Source organism: Tubulanus polymorphus, chromosome 1 (genome assembly GCF_964204645.1).
Source record: "Tubulanus polymorphus chromosome 1, tnTubPoly1.2, whole genome shotgun sequence".
NCBI classification, from domain to species: domain Eukaryota; kingdom Metazoa; phylum Nemertea; class Palaeonemertea; order Tubulaniformes; family Tubulanidae; genus Tubulanus; species Tubulanus polymorphus.
In genome coordinates, this window is record NC_134025.1 from 11,070,685 (window position 1) to 11,097,445 (window position 26,761).

Sequence of the window (26,761 nt, forward strand, 5' to 3'; positions counted from 1 at the left end):
GAAAATAATTTACGGTTTCTCGCGCGCGACAAGACTTTTAATCCCCGAAACTGTTTCGAAAATAAAGACCAACTTTAAACGCGACTACAATCGCTTCGAATTTTAAGGCGAAAATATGAAAAAAAAAGAAAAAAAATTAGTCATCAAACTTCAAGTGATTATTAAGATCAATGGTATGCATTACACCCGGCTCTCACGTGAAGCTGAAAACGAACTCGATACTAGCCATACACTGCTGCGCTCTGGTGTCGATCGCCGAAAGCAAGCGAACGAAGCGCGAGTAGTATCTCATTTCCCTCGGATAAAAATGACCGGATTTTCTTCGAAAACGCGCCGATGGATGAAATTCGTGACGCGTACGTAAGTCGCCTATTCAGTTCGAGTTATTGTCTCGTCGAGGCTTCGATTTCATTTTAATCAGGCTGAAATGGATTTTCGCGCAAAATTTGATTCCCGACGACGCCAGCCATGTTCGGGTACGGTCTCTCTCTCTCTCTCGTAGCGTGCGTCGTCGTGTGTGCGCGATATGCGAAATTCAAGTTGACCAAGATCGGGTTATCGCGATACTCTCTCGACAAATGCTTCGATGTTCATTTCGTGGCGCATAAAAAAAATCGATCGCCGAGATGTAATCTGTCAAGATCAAAACCACTCGGGGGTGATTTTAAAAATGCACATTTGACTTTGACCTCCCAGCTAACTAATGCATATATCCTGCTATCAAATCAAATGCATAGTGTATCGCTCCCTAGATCTTGGTTAAAAATTTTGAAAAAATGAAAGATAATTTTTTGAAATAACCCGATAAAATGGAATTCTTAGCGTATCTTGTCAGTTAAGAAGTAATCGAACCATTTTCAAGTGACAAAAATTTCAATGTCAAATCTACGAAAAAGGGTGTCCCGAGAAATGTTAAGGCCACTCAACAGTTATTCTCCAAAACCACTCATAGCGAGCATAGCCTCTAAAATATATATGCTAGACATTTCGACTCATATAATGGACTGCGTTTACAAATAGAATATACCGAACGCGAATTGATACTCGTGTTAAAAAAACAAAACCAATTCAAAGGAAGCTAAAACTTTTCATCGCAGGTTGGTTACGATTACACCAGTATCAATTCGTGATTGGCCGACGAGATAAAGATCACATGACCTACCTGTATTACTCGTGTTCGTGTCAGCGTCTTTTTGTTTCGGCTTTTCGATCGTCGTCCGGCCTTTACCGCTGAAACTATCGTCCATGCTTAGGTTCATCGGTATATTTTGCAGTCCAGCTGGTTTCGGGGAGGCTTGCTCCCGTGTGTCGGGCGACGCGCGGAAGTTCGCGATCGGCGCCGATATGCTCGGCTGGCGATTTTCGATGTGCGAAAGTCCGTCCTGCATGTCGTTTCCGTCCTCCTCATCCTCCTTCGTCGTATCGTTGCAACAGCCGACCGGCTTAACGTTCTCCTTATTACATTGTTGAGCTTTGTGATGTATGAATTTAACTATGTCTCCTAAGGGAAATTCTGCTTGGCAAAGTCCACAAATTAACATATCATGATCGGCTGACTCCACTGCAAAAGACAGAAAATAAAACGACGTTTAGATCGCATGTCGCTAAAAAAAGAGAGAGCACGTATAACGACGACTAAAAAAAAACAACCTGAAATAAAATGTGCGTGTATATAATTAAAAAAATACCCGCTTGATTTGAATGCTGAGAAAAAAAAATCATCCAATATGTCCGAAACGACGGAAGCGATTTTTAAATGACGACACCGATCTCTCGTTTCAATCGCGAGCGATAATGATAATAATAGAAAAAAAAGCGTCGCTTACTAGAAGAATACAGCTTCGAAGGGAAGAGCAAGTCGTTCCAAACCGGGGGCATCGTGTGTCCGTCTGCTGGTCGAAACGAGCGAGCGATCGCGTTCCTATCCTCCGCGACGATAAGATATACAATACGAATATATAACCATGTAGCGGTAGCCAACGTCGTCGTCGACGCGCCGCCGTTTAAAAAAAAAAAATCCGGATAGTAGTCGTTCTGCTGTGTGTGCGTCGTGTCGTCAGTCGTCGTCGGGTAAAACGTGCAAATGCGTGCTTGAGGCAGCGTTCTGACTCCTAACAAGCATGTCGAGTAATCAATACATAACACGGCCATGCGAGTGCCCGCCCCTTTCACCGTATTGGCCAGCGAGCGCGCCGATCGATAAACGACGCGTACTAATGGCTAGAGAGCTCGTCGTCGTCGCGTACCGATCAGCGGGCCCATTCACGGCGGACACATATAGCGCGCGGGACACGTAGTTTTTTTTATTGCGCGGCGGCTATTATCGCGTACGCGAAATAAAAAAGAATTCGCGTGCACGTGCATATGTGTGCTACGACGATGCGACCTCGCCTCATTTCAGTCCGGCGAGGATGAGTTTATCTACTACAACAGCTCGGAAATCACGATAGATACCGTAAAAATTGTATGTCTTTTTAATTGTTTCGAGCGGGCAAATCTTTTGTTCTAGACTGAATATAATTGAAAACCGAGAAAAAAGAAACCATTTTGACGAAATCTGTGGAACCGCAAATGATCTGAGTCCATTACTAGAGTTGACTCTCTCTTCGGATCCGAATCAAGTTTTTAAACATTGGAAATAGACTAATTTGATTCAAGAATGAAGGACGTCATTAGGATTCTTTTAAGGAGGGTCAGAATTAATACAACTACCTTGGAACTACCTTGGCTGAGCGCTGAGTTTCTGAATCCTCGCTTGAATAATAGCTTAAAATGTTCATAGATAGTCTTAATTTGAATCTTGAGAGGGGCGTTTTCTGGACCTTTTAAGGCAAACCATAAACTAAAATCATGCGGAACTTGGATTTAAAAGGGGGGTCATCCACACCCCGCTCCGGTGAAGCCGAAGAGGATCTAAGTCAACAAACGACATTGGAGCTGGGTCTTGCTATTGAGAACATTAAGTTCATTTATCAATATATTCCCTGGTTGTGGTGCAAAATACACAGACAAAAATCCATTTTGTTTCTATTCAACTTTAAGATGATTAACGGTTTTTACTAATGGCGATTGGGCTGCTCATACGCGAAAAATTGGCGGGCTGTGAAACGGTGCGATATCGCTCGCTAATACCAACGCATTCATCTGGTCATCGGTGACAAACGATTTCGAATACGCCCGGATTTACACGGTACCAGTCGCTCTACACGTTTAAGACATCGAGCTGTGTGACAACTCTCTCAACTGATTTCAGTAGGGGATTCTCGGCGATACACCGTTTTCCGGCTATTGTTTCGAGGCTGCAGATGCCGGAACTCCCATTCGCAGACAGACAGTAAACCCGGCCGATGTTTTACACCTAATTATTTCAGATGTTCGTCGTCATCGTCGTCAGGTTTGCGCGTAGCGAGAGAAAATATTTCGACGGTCGGACGGACGGACCGACGACGAGGGATGAAGCGCGCACAATACGAATACGATCACGGCGATAATACGCCGGATTTCGTCGCTTTTCTATTTCGAAACGGACGCTGATAATTTAATCAAGCGGCGGGCGCGCGCTGGCGCTCGCGGAAGCGTTATTCACCTTCCACGAAGCTGGTCAATCGGTAATCCGCCTAATGGTTTCATCAACGCGTAACGTTTCATTCGCGCATGAAGTCGCATTCCCAGGCGGACGAAAAATCAACGCCAATCAGATAAAAGATTTAGTAGACAATATTCGAACTTATTTACGCCGTTTCGGCGACAATGTCGCTGACTCCGCGGCGAGCAGGTTTTTTACATACCAAGGGAAATACTGAAGACACGAGACGCTATTAGCTGTAAAAAGCCCGATAACGTTTCGTCGCGCGCACAATTAACCGTATCATTTCAAAAATTCATTTCCAAATGAAACCGTACCTGTCGGTGATCCGTAAAAAATGATCACTTCGCATGTGATCACGGCCACGCGTAGAACAGTAAAAGATCCTCGTTTTATGCGATCTGAGAACAAAAGACTAGCTTCAGGGATTTGGAGTTACCTCCGTGTAAATGCAGGCCAACTTATGAAGACTTGTAGTTAAGTTTTGATGCCGTAAATCTACGACAATCGATCACATAACCATATCTGTACTTTGATTTCTGATTTCAAAATAAAATCCCATTTTGTTCCCAGGTTTGTAAGGGACACCGAACAAGACGAACCAGACCAAATCTACCAACCAAATGAAGTGCAGGCATACAATCTCTATTTTTAGATCAAAAAATAGTGTAGTTTTGAAAGATGAACAATTCTGTTAAGAATTCTAACCCACAACAACTGAACTAAAAGCCTAAAATGCTAATTCTATGCCTGTGCATGTATATTTAGGACATTCCTGACCAAAATCTTTCCAACAGCAGAAGACATCATCTTCGATGATGAATACGCGAAATCCGCCTGATATTTCGCCTGACGCAAGTGGCCATTTAAATGACAGCAATAAGACAGGTGCATTCATACACTGGTGAATAAAAAGTGTCATTAAAATAGTCGGCGCGAAGTACACGTTAAAACTGGAGATCTCGAATCGTTTTCGACGACCGGGAGAGTAGGCCGCTTTCATTTAAACCCGTTACACTCGATCTGTCTAAGTATGTCATTTTCCCGTGCAGAAGCTGCCGACGATGATCGGCAAGTAGACGGATGCACCGAAACCCGTAGCGATTTCTGTCGGCTCTCGAAAGAAATTTTAGCCATGACTCAAAAGCTTTGAAAATCACTTCAACTGCGTAAAATTCAAATCGCTTTTTCAGAGCGCTCCAGTTACCATAGCAACTCGATACAGGTAGAATTTTCCGTGTTGTGACCATCGTCGTCCAACTGGCGAAACGCGGTCGTGTCATGTACACACATTCGTACAAACGTCGCCATTGGAGCTGAAAATTCGACCTCGGGAACGCGCCGTGGCGATTGATGAACAATCCGCTGACAAAGCCGTCGTTTACTCGAAATAGCGCTTTTCATATCTCAAGTTTTCGCTTTTCTTTAGGATTCTTTTTTTTTTAAGTTTACGCTTTAAATAAAATGAGCTTTACATCAGATATATTTGAATTGGTCTTTCATGAACTTGTGTTTAAGTATCTCCAGGTTTATCCAGACCGAAGATTAAGATCGAAGAGGCTAAGCATTTGGCGCGCAATTTCAGCAAACCGCGTTGAAAAGTTCCTTCGTGAAAAGGTTGCAGTGCTGGAAAACTGAATGTTTTCGGTAACAGATTGAATTTTCTTCTGTAACATTTTATCGAAATATGAAAGAAAATGTTCAAATTGTTCAGTAACGGTAAGAGCCTCAGTAACATCTTTCATACTTCTGTACGCATCAAACAAATCAAATAAGTATTTTTCGTTATAAAATTCGTAACAAATACTGAAAATCAGGAACAGTTAGCAGCTCTGTATTGGTACCACTGCGACATGGCAGTTGAATTCATAATTCAAAAATTTAAAAATTCAAAAATCAGCAACTGCCATCCGAATGTCGAAAGTCCACCAATGCAAACCGATACAAACAGATCAAGGAATCTTACGGATATCGATCGCTGGTCGACAGAACTTTCGAGAAAAAACATTCGTTGCGATCACGCGGCGGCAGCGAGGGCACAAGGCGAAGAGAGAATATCTATATACAAATAATCGATGGAAATGAAATTTGAAAAATTGAACAAGATTGAAATTTCATGTTCGCCGATATCTCAATGCGCTGTTCTTCGACGAGCGTCTTCGAGTATTGACCCGGTCGCCGCGTCTGATGTGCCGTTCAGCTGTCTGATGAGCGAACCCACATCTCGCCACCGTGTCGACGACTAATTACAAAGTTTAGTTCGAAAAACGCCGAACCACTTGCGTCGAACTAGAGAACACAATTAAGACATCGAGTTTATCGTTACTTTGATCGTGGCTTTTCCTTCCTTCGTGGTTTTTTTTCCTTACTTCGTAGTAGTATTCCCGAAGACGACTTTTCAAATATAGTCAAATCATTTTTTTGGTCATCATTCTGGGATTTTGTACATAATTATCAAGGTCTCGACACTGGTATAGCGTTTTATTAATGGTTATTTTGTCTTAATAATTTTGCAATGAAATATTCATTGAAACCGTAAACGTAAATACGAGTATGTTCATTGTCCGTTTGTCATATTGTCCTGATATAGTAAAAGATAGTGTATATACATAGACTGAACTTCTATTTCTATCTTTTTTCGATCTCGTCGTGGTCATAAATCTACTATCTATTCCAGCCGAGCACAAAGGATTTCTCCGAATACTCGACATTATTTTTAGGCCACGAGTTAATGTTACAAAATTCACACGAATCGTGGTCAAGACATACATTCGCATTATCGCTGACGGATCGCGTGCGTGATAAGACAAAGGCTCGCGTCGCGTGAAGAAGAAGAATACTTCGAATTTCCAGCGGCTATTTAAAAATCTTTTTAAAATCCTATGACGAAACGAAGCCTTCACACGTTTGCGAACGAATAGAAAAGCGGCTTCTTCTTCATCGCGAAAACGAAAACCTTCAAATATGGAATTTCAAATGAGGTTTTATTCACCGCTGACGACCGCCGACCAAAACGCAATTACATCAAACAATCCTTTAATGTCTCGGGCCGCGGTGTTTATAGGTTGGAGAGAATTGATTACATTTTTGCGATCGCGACTGCGGCGTGTTCATCGATCGCGACTTCAATTTGACCAGGTTTTAAAATGTAAATCAGACGCGGTAATACAGCGGCAGTGGCGCGGCGGCGTACGGAGAGAATTGATCATTTCAGCTATCCCCGGGGGACCGCGCACCAGGTCTCGCGTATTGTCATGTAAAAAGTGACCCGCGTGATACCCGCCCGAGATGCATTCACACCTTGCCAATTACATACGTAGAAAGAGAGAGAACACTATCGGCGATGTACTAGTTTTTTCGGTACGAAGGATTGTGCGACGATTTTTCACGAAATTCTCGCCGATCTTGGGTCTTTGTCCGCGGCGGATAATATCCGACCTCCGCCGACAATGGAGGCTGCAGTCACGCGGCGTATTTCGTTCAATGGAATAAAACGTCGACAATACGAAAGTCTAAATTAAAATTTTTTTCATTCGTTCTCCTAATTCGCAGTTGCGGGCGATAAACGCATATATACGATCTCGACGCTATGATTTGCGCGATTATAGAAAATACAGTCCACAGAGTCCGGGGATGAATACGCTTTGTATAAATGCCGTCCGCGTCTTGTTTTGTTCTTAATAAGAATTTAAAGAAGTCGACAATGAAATATTATAGAAACGAATTCGCACGCCGCACAATCTGGGGCCATTTCTTATAAACATCGATGGCGCGCGAGATTTCTCGAGCGCGGCGACGTCTGACAATGCGGAGTTATTTACAAATTGGACATTGCGCTTTTGTGCGCGTTTCGCGCAGCCGGAGATTTGCTCGGGATTCAACGCGGATTACGAAATCGCCACAGGAATGGCATTTCCCGTCGATTGTCATATCAACCGTATCGGTTATTTAACGCCGAAGAATAAGCGTCGGCGAGTTGAAATGTCGCGGACAGTTTTCCTTTTATTGTAACTTGTCAGTGTACGGATAATGCCTGACATGTCAATGAATTTCATTAAAAAAAATAAACGAACAACTGACCAACTTAATAAAACAGCGCGCCCCGCACGTGCCCAGTCATAAGATCGCCGTCGCGAAAAAATTAATGCCGCAATAAAAGCCCTAATTAATTTTCACGATTGCGTTATTGGCGGTGATTGGATTGCCTATAATTTGAGTACAAACGTTAATGGATGGAGTTAATATAACATTTTCTTCTTCCAGCTTACTGCTAAACAGGGCTGCGCTATCAGTAATAACAAATTGAACTGATTTGAAGTAATCAACAGTATTCACCTCAGTAACATCTTTTGCATGTCTGTACGCCTCAAATAAATCAAATCAGTATTTCCAAAAATATACATAAAGAGGATTTTTGGTATTTCTCATTATGAAATAGTAACAAATACTTCAGATCAGGAACAGTCGACATATATCTGGCTATATGTACGTGCATTCACAAAGGCCTTCCGAGTCCTTCGATTCGCTCGAACGGCGATTCAACCTCGCCTCCTCCTCCTCCAACGAGGGCGCGTTAAGATTAGTGCATTTCAATAACGCGCAGCGGCAGCACGTTACTTTTAAAATTGGATTTCTTTCTCCGACTAATTTACATGCCTCCGCTTCGGCGTCGTACGGCCGAGCTCGACATATCGACTGAATACCTAATTCATGCGAGTGTGTTACTAATCATCTTTCGATGCCCGTGCATATTGAGAATTGTGGTATACAGAGATTCCGACAAGCTAATCGAAACTTGGGGGTCACTCGGAGAAAGTTCGAGCAGTCAGCGTTAAACACGAGAAAAAAACTTACTTCAGCTACAATATCCGTTATGTACATTAATACTATAAATCCCAATCATTAAGCTTGTTGCAAGAACGGCGATATTTACTATGCATATATACTACCACGTCCTCCACGTTCTATCCTTTTAGAATATGTCCGACGGAGCTATCGAGCTGGCGCATGTAGCGGAGCTCGATTTTTTCTCAAAATGACGATTCAAAACATCCGCCGCGGTGTTTTAGTACATACATGTATCATCGGATTGACAGGTTTTCTAAAGAATGAACGGATGGAGTGCGGTTCATCTCCTGCATTCACATTGGCTGCATCGGCTCTTTTTGTGAACTTTTAACCTAAACATTCACGCGGATTTAAATATGAAGGCAGCTCCCAAAAGTCAGTGTCATTAGGCTCCCTCGAACAAAAGCCCCGTTCCGGGGTGCTCGCTATGGTCTACGTATACATACACACGTATATGAAGGAATTATGCGATTTCCCATCAAAGGCGGAGCTACGAGAAACGAAGAAAATAGACTAGTAAGAAAGCAGTAAGAAAGCGACTAGTTGATCTTTGTTTCGATGCTTTTATCGATGACCTGGCTGACAGCGAACCCACAGGTTACGCTGATGGCTCTCGTTTCGTAAAGTTGAGAGAACTATTCAACTAATATCGATGATCTTTTTCGTTTTTTCTTTTCTTCGCGGAGCAGCGGGAAAACTGACACTGACACCTCAGGCATTCGTTCATGTACGCCGGCAGGCATCTTTAGGATTTAGGATTCAAATATTTAGTGGTCAGGGTCCAGTTCCACAGTTCTGAGTTAAGATTTAACTCTGAGTTAACTGATTGAAAATGAACTAACTTTAACTTAGAGTTAACTCTAACTCACAACTGTGGAACCGGGTCCTGGTGTTCAAATGCGTTCTTGTGGCAAAGAAATTATACATTGTAAAGTATTTTGATACTTGAACAGCTCTACATCTTCGGTTTACATGGATATATAAATCTAGTTGATATAAATTTAGTTCATATAAATCCAGTTCTTATGTTCATGGTTTACCCTACTACCTTGTCAAACGCATCCGCGCCATTTCAATATGTTCGAGGCCATAACTTCTATATCACAAACTCTTTCAAGCCTATTTAATAGTCGTTTTGATGACGACAATAACGATGACTGAGCGCGTGAAGCCTCCCCGAAACCGCAAACAAGAACCACGAGACAGAGGATACAACAAGACCAAAGTGCACGCCGCGGTTTTTTCTGTCATTTTTTTCAAGACGAACCGGCTAAATTTAAACGATTCAATGGATATCACGTATAAAAAGCTCTAGACAATATAACATCGTCGTCGTCGAAACCCGAATTAAATGACCCAAGTATACGTATATATAGAATCATCGTTACACGTCGTTAGTTCCATTCGAATCGTTTTTTAACGCGTCGGTCGCCGACAGTCGAGAGACCGCAGGACACCCGCGAACACGGCGGCACGCATAGCGATCCGGACGTGTTGTGACAACAACAACAAAAAAACTCGACGAGCGCGTTCACGCTCGATCGAATTCGCGTATTATTCTCGTTTCGCGAAAAAATGAGATCGCGACGGTCCTGGTAGGCCTATAGGGTTTAGGCAGCGGTTAATGACGGTATGGTCATTCATTTTCATGTTTATTTCCATGATTTATCATAAACACGACACAAAGCAATTCGATTTTCCCTTTCATGTTTATATATATATATATATATATATACATATATATATAGTTTTTTCCGAGCGTCTCAAGCGTGTCCATACGAGATTGTTTTCAGATCGCTACGAACTTGATATTTAATCCCTTATCAATGAACTTTCAGTTATTCTCTCTCATTTTCCAGAAGGTCGCAAGCCGTGGTCCGAGCATTAACCTAAAATCTATACATCTACGTCGATCATTTTTCGGCGAAACTTGTGACCGAATATATAAATCTATAAATATACGTTAAAGAGGTCGATCATTATTTTTCGTCCTCCATTTCTGAACTTCACCACCACGTCCAAACATCAAAGAAATTACGCCACTTTTAGACCAATGTAAGATAGATATATCTTGTATGTGGTAATCTCGTGCTGTTCTTAGTATTACACTTTGTATGTTTGTCTTCTGTTTGCTGCTTTATTGTATTTTCGTACCGATGATGCTTCGCAACATTAATGGACAATAAAGTTATTGAACTGAATTGTTATACCAAAAGTATGAATCTAAGGCTAAATTAATTAATACCTTGTTTCTCATTTCTGCTGAGCTGAAAAGTTTACCAGGCCAGCTGCTTATCTACCCTGTACATTGCCTTTTCCTAAAATCATGATCAAGCTAAAATCATAACAGACCCACCCGGCAGTTTTAGATACGAACTGATTACAAATTTCATCGCAGTTTATATAATGACCGGGGCCGATTAGGAAAAAACAAGGTATCGTTTCGTTTAAGGGTAATAGCGCTATTTCGAGACCACTATCAGATATAACATATCGCTACTCTATATCCGAGGATGTGTCTTTATCAACGGTGGTAGAAGACTCGTTGTCAACAGACCGTATAATAATAACGGCACAGGCCGCCGCGAGCTGGTTTCCACAGCTAACCGATGATCAATAACACACCGTACAGGTTATCCATCAAGGAGCATCATAATTTCGCATAATTAATATATTGCTCAGATCTCTCGCCAACGTAACACACAACGGCACCAGCGAGCAGCGAGCTGAATAACTATTGCGAGAGCAGGCAGTCCGCCTGAAGCCGTCGTCGTCGTTGTCGTCATCTTCGTAAGGCTTGACAGTTGTCCGCGTGCGATAAGCCTATATAGAATTAAAACGTCAGGATTTTGCTTGAGCTATTTGACAGTATTCACGTCCACAATTGTCATTGTCATTGGGGCCGCCGCCGTCATTTTTAATACTTAATCCGCGATTTTCTATGACCAGATTAGGCCGATCGAAATGACATGAATAGGAGTGACAACATCAACGATGACTAGGCGAGAGCGCAGCTTCGGCCAAGGAAACGAGATTAACTTTATCGTTATTCGTATTATTATTCCGAAAAATATGAACTTCGGAAAATCGTTTTCCGCTATATTGCGCTCGCGCTCGCTTTCAACTCTAAAACCTTGAAACATTTGAAGTCATAACTTATATTTCGGAGCATGTCGAAATTGTATTCGCCGATGAAGCCCGCCGGATCAAAGAAGGCACGCCTAATTTCAGAAGCCGTAGAAAACAAAACGAAGCTTTTTCGACGAAAAAAAAAACATTCAATTCTACTATGTGACACGGCGATAAGCTGACTGCTTCGTTGCGTTTCACGGCGCGTGCGCTTTTTAAAATCGCGATTTAAATGAAATCTTTTCAATGAAATTTTGTCGAATTTCGCGAATTCGCTTTGAATGTCGAAGTAGTTCTGAAGCTTCCGTGTTTACCGACTGTGAAACTAAGATTAGACAATATGAGATTTACGGCGAAGATAAACACCCGTCGTTTTCACCTCTGTTTAACTACGGGTGTTGTTTTCATATTTCGTAAATCTGGTACTTCTTTCGAACGCGAAAAACACACCACCGTATTACGTGATATCGTTGATTTCGAGAATTGTAGTTCTTGCATGGCTCTATGATAACGAGGCCTACGACATAACTTCTTTTTCATACCCTCAACCCATACAGTGGCACGTATGACAATATATGTGCTAGACCAGCGAAGAACCTTCAACCAAGAAACTCTACCACCAGGGTTCGAACCTAAAAACCCTGGATTGATGAGACCAGTGACCGGCAACTTAAACCACTGGGCCACTGCGCCTCTCCAACTCTTGATCTCGATTTTTACTTATTCGACGAACATCGCAACAAGCTCGGCCATATCATGGACTCAAAAAAACGAATCCACGCCCCGAACAAAACGATAACGCCGAACTCATAAAATCGGACTCGATTCCAGCCGATGTGAGTACACGACTTTTCTCAAACGAAAACATCGCTTTATATAGGGGCGAATCAGATACATAGGTCATATTATGCATAACGTACAGCTTGATCATTATTCACGTGACAAAAAAGTGCACTCATTTACGGCAAACTACGACCATATGTATGAGTTTTAGAAAGAATCGGCAGAACAATTTCCTGATTCGACACACACTACGCCCGCATATCACGCCCGATAGATGGTTAGTTACATAACCGGTACCCAGATATACTGCTGCGCGCATATAGAAAACGAACGAACGCGTTTAAAAAACGTGATCTTCGTCGTTGTAGTCGCGAATCCACATGTGACTACGCCATTGCCTGCACATTGTCCGGCCCGAAAAAAAAGCTCGTTCAAATAATTAAGGCATGGCAGCCTGTCTGTACATATATTTACATTAAATACGACTGACTGCGACAACGACGAAGGGATAGGGATACACCTGTGACATTCACTCTGTATGTTTTTCCGTCCTTTATGTACATCCAGCTTTGACAGATATTGTACGCCGGTGCTGCTCTAATGATAACGCAAACTCAAACACAGATGATTAGTTCGTCCCGACTATGAATTCAACCTGCTTTAATTATAGTGAGACCATATAGGTATACATGGCTAGTTTTTAAAATCTTGTCTATAGAGCGAATCTCGCTCGAGCCCGCGACAGGTTTTTAACAGGTTTTATTAAAGAGGCGACTGAAGAGATTTCAAATGCCGGGACAATGATCGAAAAAATTCCGCTATTGTTAAGTGAGGTACACGCGGAGTGGGCCACGTTGATATGTGGCTGATGCTGCCACCTTTTGAACAACGGGCAGAACCATCGGCTCAATGAATTTAAATTCGAATAGGTCATCGGATGCGATTTTTCGAGTGGGATGCTTTACAAGATTCTCTATACGTCGGATTAAAACCGCCTTGGGAGAGAGAGAGTGATAGAGAATACTTTTAGAAATGAATTTAGTCGATGAATCACACGCAGATTCTAATTTCTGATCTATATCAGGACCGCAATTTTCACTCTTACGCCGCAGCGTTTACGTTCGGCGACGAAGAATAACAACGGATATGAGATGTATCATTTTTTTTTCTCTTAAATATCAATTCATAACTGAAAATATGAAACCAATCAGCGCCAGCATCGTTTCCAATGAAAAGCAATTTCAATAAAAGCATACACTCTCTGATAATGATGAAACGGTGACCAACCGCTGCCTAAGACGCGCGCGTTCACAACGTATTCATTGTTAGCACAACAGCGCGCGTGCGGTGCCTCCCCTGACAGAGATTCCGCAGTCGATTTTAAATCGATTTTAAAACGCGCCACGGAGGGGAGATGGCTGTGTCCTGCAGCATTGAAAATTTTTAATTTTTTAAAGCGGATTGTAATGTTGGTTCAGATGACTCATGTCGTCGTCGAATTGAAACGTGGCTAAAAGCTCGTTGTTGTCGTCGTCATCGGCGGTACTGCAGCGCATCATCGCACCGACGGACCATCGTCAAGCAGTCGAGGCAGCGGACATATTATTAACATCGATATATGAAGTGATTTTTTCATATAAATATTCAAATCAAAGCAATTAGTTACAGAAAACATTACGCACTACATCCACGGCTATACAGCTGGCCGTGATTAAACACGGTTTTTCATATGATAAATGATTGAAGTGTCCCCCACAGAAAATCGCTATTAGTCTGAATTAAAAATGTCCGACGATATTCAATGCAAGCCCGAATTAGCTTTTATCGTATATATATATATATATATATATATATATTTATACGATAAAAGCTAATTCGGGCTTGCATTATATATATATATATAAGCGTCAATTTTTTAGCACAAAGCGGAATTTACAATTTTCTCGAACGCTTAAAGTTGGGGTCAGGAGCGACCACCAATCTTTTTCATTTGTCACGACGTGAACTGGTCAACTTTACCACATCAATGATAAAGCGCAAAATGTCCTCGACAGTCGATGAATTCTTCATGAGATCAATCACGGCAAACGCTTTTGCTTTTCGAAGATAGCATTGGGAATATCCGGTGACTCGGCGGCCGAGTAGACCCGAAAACCGGATTGACGTCGAAGTATACACTGGCGACACGAATCGTTCTCCGATTCTTACACCGATTTCAGCTGTATCGCCGACTGTCAAGATGTCAGCGGTTTTAACAAATGACCATCGGGGGCCGGGGACGGGATGTACGTACACGGCTTGTGCTTCTTCAACCATTCCGAGTCGCGAGATCCGGAAGTCCATCGAACAGGAACGACAATTCGTATATGATGGACTCGACGCTTTACGAATGACCGAGCAGTTTAAACTGGAAATTTACGACAATAATAGATTAGTTCGATTTTCAATTATTATTACGATCCTCGCGGTAAACCGTAAACCACGCGGACAGATAAAGCAGCCCTCAAGCTCGTACATCTTGCCGTCCGCGCTTCACCGTCAGTTTACATCCTCGCAACATCCTCCCCCGCCGCCCGGCTGGGATCTGAACCTGATGGCATCGCTAGACTCAGCCACGTCGCGAAACCCTACCACACTAAACCGGGTGCGCAGATACACACGCAGGTTTGCCGCACGAAAACTTGCGGCACCAATCAGATTGCCCGTTGGATAACCTATAAATGGAAAAACCCAGGCTAAAATAAAAAAGGATTTTTGATTAGCTATAAATGACATCATCTAAGCTGCCCATAGGCGCACACGGCCTAGTATGACAGGGAATCGTACCGTGGCGAGTCTCCATGCCACCCGGTTTGAATCCCTGCCGATGGAGGATGACCTCGCGAGCGGCACATTTCGAGGAATTAAACTTCCAAACTTCCCCACGAATCGCCGGGGATGTATTAAGCGCGTCGTACGGAATTAGTCCTAAAATGGCACCTCGACACGTGACGAAACATTCGTAAGCGTTAACATTCTCGAACTGTTTTAATAACGCCGACAATCCCTCGACACTGCCCTTTGAGATTTATATATTCATTTGAGGTGGTTCATTTAATTAAAATTCTAAATTTCGCAGACGAGTTTTATGTTCGAAGCGCTGCGCGATTGATTGGCGTACGAACGAACGAACACGAAGGCGTCAAGTTAAAACCTATTCGAGGCCCCGGTAAAAGAGCCGTTACGTCACACACGGATCCATCGAGTTGTCAAATTCGCGCTCATTAGGCCTTTATATATAGGCCGCGTAGGTCGCCGCGCGCTCTCCTCTCCTACACGGCGAACGCGAACTGTCAGAAATTTGTCAAAAATTCGATCGCGAAAATTACCTCATCCTTACATCTTATCCACTGGGGCTGACAATTTGAAAAGTGAGACCTAATCAACGAGACTTTAATTACATTTAAATTCAGCAGTGAATGAAACCGACTAATTGTCAGTTGACACGCTAAGGCAACCTGCGTCTGTGACTTTTTCCTACTACGTCGTATAGTAATACGCGACGCGCTCGTCGTCTTCACGAAGTCACGAGTAAACGACTGATAACGAATGCGCGCGCGACGGCGCTGGGGCAAAATATTATATTCCGTAATTTCACTGACTTCACGTAATTTCAATGGCAATGTCGGGTTTCAATTAAGGATCAACAAACATAATAACTCGCAACGTAATCAGATTGCAGAAGGTACCACGCGGCGGCGGCGAAGACCATACATCCTACATGCGAGGCGATAAATTCTCGGGGAGCGTTTCTTCTTCGCTCGGCAAAGGGTTTCGGCGTTTGCTGCGGCAATTAGAAATATGGCTAAACCAGATTCATTAACGCATAGATCAAAAACCTTTTGACACGCTTCATCTGACAACGAACGTTAAAAAAAAACAGGTTGTCGGAGTCGTCGATGTAGCCTCTAACCTTCTCTGGGTCTTTTCTCAAAACTTTTAATATTGCTAGATCTTGTTGTCGCATTCCAGTCATTATAAGCTCGTTGGACTCCTAATACCACGAAACCTGACCCCGACAAAATTCAGAAAACAAAACAGTGCTGGGCTCGACCAAAGTTGACTTCAGATTTTCCCAATATCGACTTTTCGTCATTGCAACAAAAGAAGATGATTACAAGTTGCGGCTATTGCTTGCCCTATAATTCTTTTCCATAGAAGATCAACAAGTCATCATTTCTTGAGAAAAAAAAGAATGAAATCTATGGCGAATCGGGAAAACGAAACGCGGAATGATGCAATCGCTTAGCATACTAATATGTCCGCAGTCGTAACTGTACGATTTTGCAATACCAGCTTTTGTGAACTCGGGGAGAGACGTTGATCAAACGACAGCTGAGTCACAGATATACAGACCGACCAGGATTAACGGAGGAAGGAGAGACATGCACAAACACATTCCAGCGAATAAAAAAAAGACCAGTCTATTAATAATAATGAATTGACGAAGAAAGTCCGCTGATTGCTCTATGATTGTTTTGCCGCGGATCTGGCTTGATTACTAGCCAGCCAGCTGCGATGATGACGCCTAGCACTACGACGAGCGTACAGTATTTCAGCTCGAGCTCTGTATACGGAGTGTATAGCCGCGATCACCGGTGCCAAATCAGGTCCAGAAAAACCGTTCGCACAAGTGCCAAATGGGCCTCTGCCTGTATGGCCCTACCAAAAACGTTGGACCTGGCGCAAGCCAAATTTTAGCACGGTCCACCAGCTGCTATGAAGCAATTAGCTATGAGGGCTGATATCACTTTTCAGCCTGGCCCAGAGCCTCCAATGCTTTTAAAACTGCTATGAAGGCTGATATCAATCTTCAGCCTGGCCCCAGCCCCTTCGAAACTTTCAAACCTGCTATGAAGGCTGATATCAATCTTCAGCCTGGCTCCGGACCCTTCCAGACTTTCACAACTGCTATGAAGGCTGATGTCAATCTTCGGCCTGGCTCCAGCTCCTTCAGGACCATCAAAACTTTATCACCGTTCTTCTAATGCGTGTCGGGGCTTCGCTTGCGTTTTGGACATAAACTTTGGACATTCTTAATCGAAAGTGAACAAACAGATGTGTTATCAAAAATTGGTAGACGTCACACACAACAATGACTAAGGCATGGTTTCAGATTGATGATGCTTGTATCAAACAAGAAGCCGGTGAAGATCTATCTATTTTAAGTAGTCACCTACAGTTGTCGGCTTGTATGTGTGTGTGTGTGTGTGTGTGTACACAACAGTGTCACATGGATCTTTATTACTGAAAAAATGACTCCCGGCGTCTATTATGAGAAAAGCTACAATATCTCACGTGATAAAGCAAGCGCAGTCATGAAAATATTACGCCTACACGATGTATTAAACTATACATAGCTTTCGAATAGCTGTTGAAATTTGGATTTGGAAAAATAAAGTTCACCGTCAACAGCGGAACTGACAGTGTCAAAGTCGCTCATCATAGTTAGCGATCACTTGAGCGACGCGATGACTTATCTGATGACGACTTAGCCGTGTTTGTGTGTATTGATACTATGGATGAATTGCAAACTACAGATAAAAAGCTGATGCCCATCAAAGCACTTATGAAAAGCCTTATGACTCCAATTTTGAAAATTTCCATATGTTATCTGCTTAACCTGTATTCTTTTCAAGTGAATGAGTCAAGTTCAGAATTAATCGAAAACGAACTAATTTCGACCATGTAAAACTAGTTGCTCGTCAAGTCGCTATTTTTGGTGGGATAGCTGGAATTGCCCCCCCCCCCCGAATACCCAGAGAACATTTTTCTATACACAAATCGATGAAAAGATAAAAGGCGGAATTATTTCAAAATCGGCTGGCGCTGTTTTCGACGAACAGTGATAAACCAACAATCATCGCAGTCACATTTCGAGTCGGATGAAACCGCGCCAGGTTTCGGCACGGTTTTCAATCGCGTTTTGATAGCACGGTTCGTACGTCTAAAAGTCACGACGCTCCTAGTATTTATACGGTTTAAGCCTCCCCACGACGCTATAATCACAAAGCACGGGCATACAACAATATGCCGTCACACCGATGCATATTCAAATTTCAAAATTTTTCCGACGAAAAAGTTCAAATTTCAAATTAAAAAGCGCATACATGATATATCATCCTTACGCCCTGCATTTGACCTACAGATCAAAAAGGCTTATTCATACATATATATATATATATATATATATATATATATATATGAATGAACTCTCGTGAATATAATGATATGAAGTTGCGACTTTGTGTTCGTGTTCGTTTGAACGACACCGCGCACCACACCGAGACGACCAGGCGATGATGACGATTTTAAACTGCTGAACGCTGTATGCAAATTAGGCAGACATTCTGTGTGCGGAGCGAGCTGGTCGCCAAGGTTTCGCAGTAAAAAGCCACTGGCTAAAATGCATTGCAATTGAATGACAGGAAGCTGAAGTCGATATTTCAATGCAAATGATAGTGTGCGTGGACCTCCAGCACTTGCCGCAGCAGCAGCAGCAGCGGCAACGGCGCATACGCGGGTAAAACGTTGATAAAAATTTGAAGCTTTAAATTTTCCCAGATTTACTGGCGCGGCAAAATTTCCAGAAACATCAGTGGCCAGATCTATTTCATTATGATTATGATTATTATTATAATCATTTTTATTACTTATTGATTACTATCATTGTTTTCTTTTTTCTCATCGTTTCTTACAAGTTCCTCATCATTCCTTGTCTCTGTCACATTAACATTTGTAGATTAGTATATTTGTATAATCATTACTGTACCAATCTTTACAGTGGGCATATGCCCTACAGGTACAGTTCTTAGGGCTCAGGGTGGTTGTCCTCCTCAAATATGTAATCAATGTGTAACTAATCAAAAGAATCGTGTATGTACACTGATGTTCATATGTTTATGAAAATTCATTAATTACAACAAACCCTCGATAACGGTATTCTGATGAGAGTCACTAATTCCCCGGAATTTAAAAGCGTTTCTTTACGCGCTGGTGTGTACGTACGTACGTACGTATCAATGAAAGCGCTGCGCGATTAATATTTAAAGAAATTGATTTTCTTTTTTGCGCCGGCAATAGCCACGTCTTGCAGGCGATAGTAAGAGAGTCCCTGCGCCTGACCAATATTCCGTCCGTACTATACTCTCGACTCGCGGGTATCGGCGGCAGTGGTGTACACTTCATATTCGCATCAATATTTCACAGATTCGCCGGCAGTTAATTGATCGGGCTCGCAGAATAGAAAATAAGTCACATGCGGCGAAGTTGATTAATTTCCATAATGCAAACCTGATTGTCCAAAGTCGGCGTAATGAAATACTTGTTTGTTGCGTCCGTTCGAGTCTTCGTCCTTAGCACGGAAATAAATGGCTACGGTGGCGTACTCAAATGAAAAGCATTATTATATATATATATATATATATATATATATATATATCATATGTATGTATGTATGTATAGCCTATTTCATTGCGGCGATTCAATTTCTTGTACATTCTGATGATTCCATATCGAAACTAGCTTCTTAGGTTAAATAATCACTATACTGATATCTTCAATCTATTTTTTTTTACTGGTGTTGCAAACCTCGCCTTACTCGGACATAGCCAACTCGGAGGGTTGACTAGCTCGGACTGAAACGGAATCATTATTTCAACTTTATCCGAAGTTATTTCCTATCCTTACGTCGGACTCAACTTACCTCGACCCGACTCTTCCAGTCCCAGTTTGTCCGAGTTAGGCAAGGCTTACTGTATTTGGATTCGGGAGACAAAAAGTTCAAAGCTGATCTACATCTTACATTTCAAAAGCAAAAAATTTCAATATTTGACTACCGTAGTACATTTAACTGTCGGCTGCATGGGCCAATGGTGAACTAGTACAAGATTCAAAATACTCTCAAAGTATTGATAGAAGTATTTTCGTAGTTATCAAACAACCCATTCCGACTGTTAATCATTCCATCCGACGACGAACCCAGTACCAGATTTACTCGTACACACGAGATCCTCTGAGTATCGAATAGAGTATTTGTCGCAGTTATCAAACAACCATTCATACATAATTGACGCGCGACGACTTCACGAAAACGAAGTGATGTATGTCGTCGTAGTTTTCTTATTTTTTTTCTCATCCTCATTTATTCATTCGATTCATTCATCGTCGCCCCCGTTTTTAAACAATCAACAGGGCCGCCGTGTTCGCGTCGTCCCACGGCGCGAAACAAGATCAAATATTAAGAAATTCCAGAAACAAGCGAGCCTTTTTTGGCGCGGAAAAAACTCGCGACTAACGCGAGTTTATGAACCAGCTAGTCTAATAAGATTTATCAATGTTCGTTCAGCGAAAATTTCGTCATTCAGGTCCGCCCATATATCTAAGATGTTTTGTCTCTCAGGGTTTAGTGACTTTAATTGATGTCATCTAGTACGAGGGATCGCAGGGTCGTTTGCAACTGCTTGCAGATGAACTACGACCAAGGAACAGGCTTTAGTAAGCACAGGAGAGCGCAAGGCATACATATTATGGGGCCCTGCACCCAATAGAAAATTTTCATTTAGGCTCAGCAGTTGTCTATTGATTTATGAACTTAATCAACGTTGGCCGATGATAATAAATACTAGGCTGAATGGAAAAGATCATGTGAATAGACCCATGATGGTGCATTTAATTCTTAACTGGTTCGGTGGCACATGGTACATCATAAATCCAAGATCTAAACATAAGACATGTTACTTTTTATCCTAGGAAAAGGTGCAGCAGTCGGAGCAAGCGCGGCAGTGATAGCTAACAGTGATAGATAATACATAATGTAATGCGACTGACTGTTCTAAATCTTGGACAAACGACCGATTAAACCGATCATCATCGAGACCTGCCCTCGTCGTAATCAGGATATCGTCTTAATGTTCGCCATCAAGTTTCAATCGTGAAACTTCTCATTTTCGAGATAACCGATGAACCAGATACGACGACGACGCCGCCGTAGCGCCGAGCATTGAGAGAGAGCGAGAGAGAGAGCGAGAGAGAGAACCGTCGTGTCATTCGCAGAAAGAGACATAATGACCAATTCTCTAATGAAGATCGTTCCTTGTCTCGCGCTTCATTCATATTCTTGTCAGGGCTTTGAAAATTGAAATCGTAACAACGCGCATTTTAAACAGCGCGATATCAGTTAAAGAGTGCGTTGTCGTCGTCGCACGACGACAGATCGGTCCTTTAAATTTTAAAGATAGCTCGACACGGCGTTAACAGTAAAACATCTTCCGTTTCTTGCATAACGACGTCGATTTACGCATTTGCTTCACGATATCAAAAGTTTCTGCGTTCGAGAGCAAAGACAAAAGCGCCGACCGTACGGCGGGGCGCTTTAAACCGCCGCCGAAACGCCGATATCAGTAGGAATTTCGACGGTTTGAATTTCTTTCAAATTCGTTTCAAACGTAAAACGGCACGGTCTTCAATCGCGATGTTACGCGATTAAAAGCCAACGGAGATACCCTAACGGACGCATTAACACCCGTAGTACCGGTTAGATTACGCGTAATGCGCGCTGACATCCGAGACTTGATTTCGAAATTACGACTTTTCATACGCCGTCCCCCGAATACCCACGGGCTCATCTGGTTAGTTTTTGCTTAACCAAAACAAAAAATACAACCCTCAGTATTTAAAATTCGTTTTTTTCCGAGATCATAACGCGGTTTTGATTTCCTTTGTTTCGCTACGCGATAAAGAAGAGCGCATTATTCGAAAAAAACTTTCGAACAAATTTGAAAACGAAAAAAAAAACAAACTAGAATCAGCAATTTAAATAAGGGTGTCGCTTACAATCGGGCTTGATTAAACCGCGCTCGACGGAATGTCGTCTTTAAGATGCATTAAGTTTTTCGAATTATCATTCATTTTACATTGTCATTTTCGATCGCGAACATCCGAAATTTTACATAACTTGTTCACGAAAGTGTGTCGAAATATGAAATCGAGTAAAAAATGATTGAATTCATCGCCGTGATTCATCGGCATCAATTAGACATGCAAAATGTGGCGTAACAGCCGAAATTGAAATTTGGACACTTCGACGGCGCCGAAATGCAAATACGTTCTAATTAAACAAATTAAAATTGAACGAACCGTACATCGTGTTAGACATCTTTTTATGATCCGTCTTTTCCAGGTAGTATAACGTATGCCGACTGTTTGAAAGCGTCGTTATATCGAGACGTATCTCGTCCGCGTCGAGATGGTAAAAAAAGATGACGCAATCTTTGCTACATTGTCGAGCAATCTATTACGTTCGACGCCGTCCTACTTTAAAAGGACACAGATGGATAGTTTGAGTTGGTTTCGTCATTTGAAATATGCAGTAGGAAATTGAAAAAGTTTGAGAGCAATTTCGTATGAATAGGAGTCAGATTCTGGGCTCGGACAAGTTTTTCTTTTTAAGTTGGTTAGCAGAAATATATCAATTGGTTATTACAATGCCATTTTAATAGTACCTATGGGATTCATATACAAGTTAACTTTGACATTAACTTTTGTGCAATTGGCCCTGAAGGTTAACTTTGAACTTGAAATACGGATGATTTTTTGACGCCTTATAAAACGTTACCATTATGAAACCTAAACAATGTTAACCATTCAGCGTCATTTTACAAACGACAGCCGACAGCCGTAAATCGATGTGCAAAACTCACAGGTCTATGTGTACACAAATAAGCTATCTGGCAAAATATTATTGACATAGATGTAGAATGGCTTCCTGTGATTATATAATGACCTATATTTGAACGTCGAAATGTTATATTGCATTTATATTGCATTGAATATCATTAGAAGACGTATTGTAATAGTAAAGGATGTATGATTATATCAGAAGCGGCAGGCATAAATAGAAATGATAAGTAAATCGGATTATTCGGTTAAATGGCGGATGTATACACGATTTGGAAGTCTGATATAAAAGTCAGACCCTGACGTGGGCATGCGGGTGGAATGACGAAGCTATCTACGATGTGTGTAGGGCCGGCGTGTATTTCATCAGCGGCTACAAGCGGTCAATATGAAAATGTGTAAACATATAATTTCAATATTCAAACGTTTTAGAAAATATGTTTGATATTAGGAGTATGCAGGTTTCGTGAGATTAGCAATTTATAATAGCATAGCTATCATATACGGCTCCGCGTCCTCTGATGGCATGTGTATTAGGTGACAATTCAATTCAATTCTTTATTGATCCTTATATCTTCTATTGATTCTATCAATTATTGATTCTATTGATTCTATCAATTATTGAGAATTTTCAATAAAAAAATTTAAACCACTACAAGAGTCGAAGACCCGCTGTATCATCTACCCAATCGCCAAATCTCATCATTCCCCAAATTTCTTAAAACTTCGATTTCACATTTGCAATTCCACATTAGCTTAGCCCAGAAATTATACATTTTTTTCGCAGGCGTCAAATAATTTTCTAAAATTAATTTTCTTGTTCTTCTTTTTATTTGATTTGATTGATTTGATTTGTACTTACAAGCCACCACACCTGCCCGGAATAAAACAGGAGTTCAACCAAAGCATTATGTATATTTCAAAAATGACTGGACGATATCTTACACAAAATTCAATACATTTTGGGCTTAAATTTAACAATTAGATAACTATACAGGGCGCATTTCCAACTTATTGTTCAATGAAAGGCCACTCTAAATAAGTGGGTTTTTAGCCTCAACTTGAAAGTGTCAGCACGTAGAGGTGGCACTAGCTTATTCCAGAGTCGGGGACCAGAACGTAAAAAACTGTGATTCCCGAACTTAGTGTAGATTCTTTCGGATCCTCATCATCGGAGAGTCTTCGTTACGGGGAAACGCCCAACAAAAAAGTAGCCGGACACGATGGAAAGTGAGTAGGTATGTTTCACCGAAGGATGACTAATGTCCTTTAAGTTTCTCCCACGCTTACCACCGCTGGCGACGTGTACTACTACTCGAAAAAAACTACTACAAAATGCTGAAGTGGTTTGTTGTCGGGTTTGTTTTTTCTCGGCGTCGCCAACGGCTAGTTATGACAACGGCCAGCGAGCCCCGCACGCGTAATTGTCATTGTCATTCAGGTGTAGTACCGAGTAGTGACCCGAGCCACTTTATCACGCCGGCTAATTGGCCGCCGGCAATCAAGCCCCGGCAAAGTGTACGGCACCGGTGCCCTCTACGTTCACCTCGCCGACGGTCTCATTAACTATCGTAAACACGCTGATGACTGATTGGTCATTCTGCCCGATGAACCGGACATCATTAGCGGCGATGCGAGCATCTTTTTTTTATCCTTTTTATCCGGTGGATGGAATTTTTTTGCGGGCTACCATATGACGATGGCGAGTGTACAGTATACGACGTAGAGCTGATATAATTAGGATCCGTTGATTGACCATAGCTTAGGTTTAGTTTAGTTTAGAAGAGTTTTACATCCCAACTGCAAGTAACAGTGTAACCCTAGTGGGTCTTAAGAGACGGCCAGGGCCTTTTTATAGGTTGTTATGGCTCACAACCTAAGTTAGCAGAGCTTAGTCCATGTATGTGTCTCGACAGCCAATGCCAGAGGTGGTTTCGAACTAGGGGCTTCTTGGTACCCAGTCCACCACTCAACCGAGCTAACTGCACCTAGGACAATGCGAAAAGTGAATGACACGATTGCATCACTAGAATAGGGGATGGCACTGAATCAAAGCGATTTGCGATTCGATTTGATTTCATTCTTGAAAACTAAAATGCGGCTTCGGGCTATATCATTTTGAAGTCATGGAACGATGACGTACCGTAACTTTCAAGTCGCGACTTTCAAAGACTTCGCGATCTTCCAAGACCGACAGACAGACCGACTCAACGACGACATCCATAAAAAATAGCTGTACTGCTTCGTTCTCGAATTTCAAGATCGAGTCTCATCAAAGTATTCGAAACTGACGCGATTGACGTGACGCGGATGAAAAAAAAAAGATAGGTTCGCGATATATTTGATCGACGTTTTCAAACTCCGGGTTCTCAGAAGTCGTTGAAAAATCGCATCCGAGCTCAAGTGATTAATGACCGTAATCGATAAGTTATTCCACTGTTTTCTAAAGTGGTCAAACAAAAAACGCCGCTTTTCCCCGTCGGCGCAAAACTGAAGATCAAACACGATAAACGCATCGGCGATGCAAGAGACGTCGGAATGTCGTCGGGTTGGTCATTTCAAGTGCGTTTACACGGTGTGCGTTGATTGCAGCCATCGTCGTCATCCGTGAGAACCGTCTTATTCGTAGATTTCGGAAAAACGAACGACTGAATAATTCATCATATTGAATCTTGAAGAAAAATCTTGACGGCGATAGCGAGGAGCGAATAATCTCGGCCAAGGCGCCAATGTCTTTTAAGTAAGATATATTATTACTCCATTCTCTCAGGTGAATATAATCAAGATATTTTTGGTTTTTTTCTTAACACCCTCAACCCGCTAAGCGCCACACAGGGCATTATAAGCAGGTTCAATGTTTTTTTCCCAATTGGTTAGAGACCAGAGGAGAACCTTCCACCAAGAAACTCTGTCGCCACCAGGGTTTGAACCCATAAACCCTGGATTGATGAGACCAGTGACCAGCAGCTTAACCGGCCACTAATGCGCCTCTAGATATTTTTGGTGACGGGTAACACTAGTGGTGCTTTGACGGTTTTATAGTCGATGCGCGAATACTAGTTTTTTCAGACATCCATAATTTCACAATTATGCACTTCGATTTAAACAAAAGATGCCGTAAAATCGAACGCCGATCACACAACTGTATCTGCATTTGGAAATTCCGATTTCAAAATCAAACCCCCTGTTTTACTCATGGCAGGTGTGGTGGGTTTGCAAGAGATAAAAAAATCAAAACGAATTAAACTAAATCTACCAATCGAATTGTCAATCCGTATTTCAAGGTCAAAACAAGACATTTTAACTACGATTCTTCGAACATCAGTGTATTTTTTGTCACGAAAAACCTTAACGAACCAGTTAAGAGGAAGCTGAAACAGAAATAACCGTATCGAATATAAATCCTTCCATACTCGACTAATCGTAATGGACACCTCTCATCGCCGATCATATTTACCGCCATTTCCACTCTCCGTTTTTGTATTTGCCAAAGATATCCCCCAGCCTTGTCAAAAAGTCATTTCATAATAATATCATCACCGCGAAACGCTACGAAAACGCTTTTCTCTCGTTTGTTTGAGTTCCTCATCGCGCGGCGCGCTTGTTTTATGACGACAACGCGATGGGCATTTGATTGGCGTGTTTGTCGAACGGTCTTCGACCGAGTTGACCAAGCGGTATTTCGCAATTAACTGACCA

At 42.0% G+C, this 26,761-nt stretch overlaps 1 protein-coding gene across 2 annotated transcripts in view; it reads right to left on the minus strand.

Moving 5' to 3' along the window:
• LOC141903164 (BCL11 transcription factor A-like) overlaps positions 1-26,761 on the minus strand; it is a 138,695-nt gene that overhangs the window by 28,852 nt on the left and 83,082 nt on the right. For both annotated transcript variants that reach the window (XM_074791184.1, XM_074791193.1), the window contains one exon: positions 1,163-1,561. In XM_074791184.1, coding sequence (XP_074647285.1) covers positions 1,163-1,561 — 399 coding nt within the window. The remainder of the gene's footprint in view (positions 1-1,162; positions 1,562-26,761) is intronic.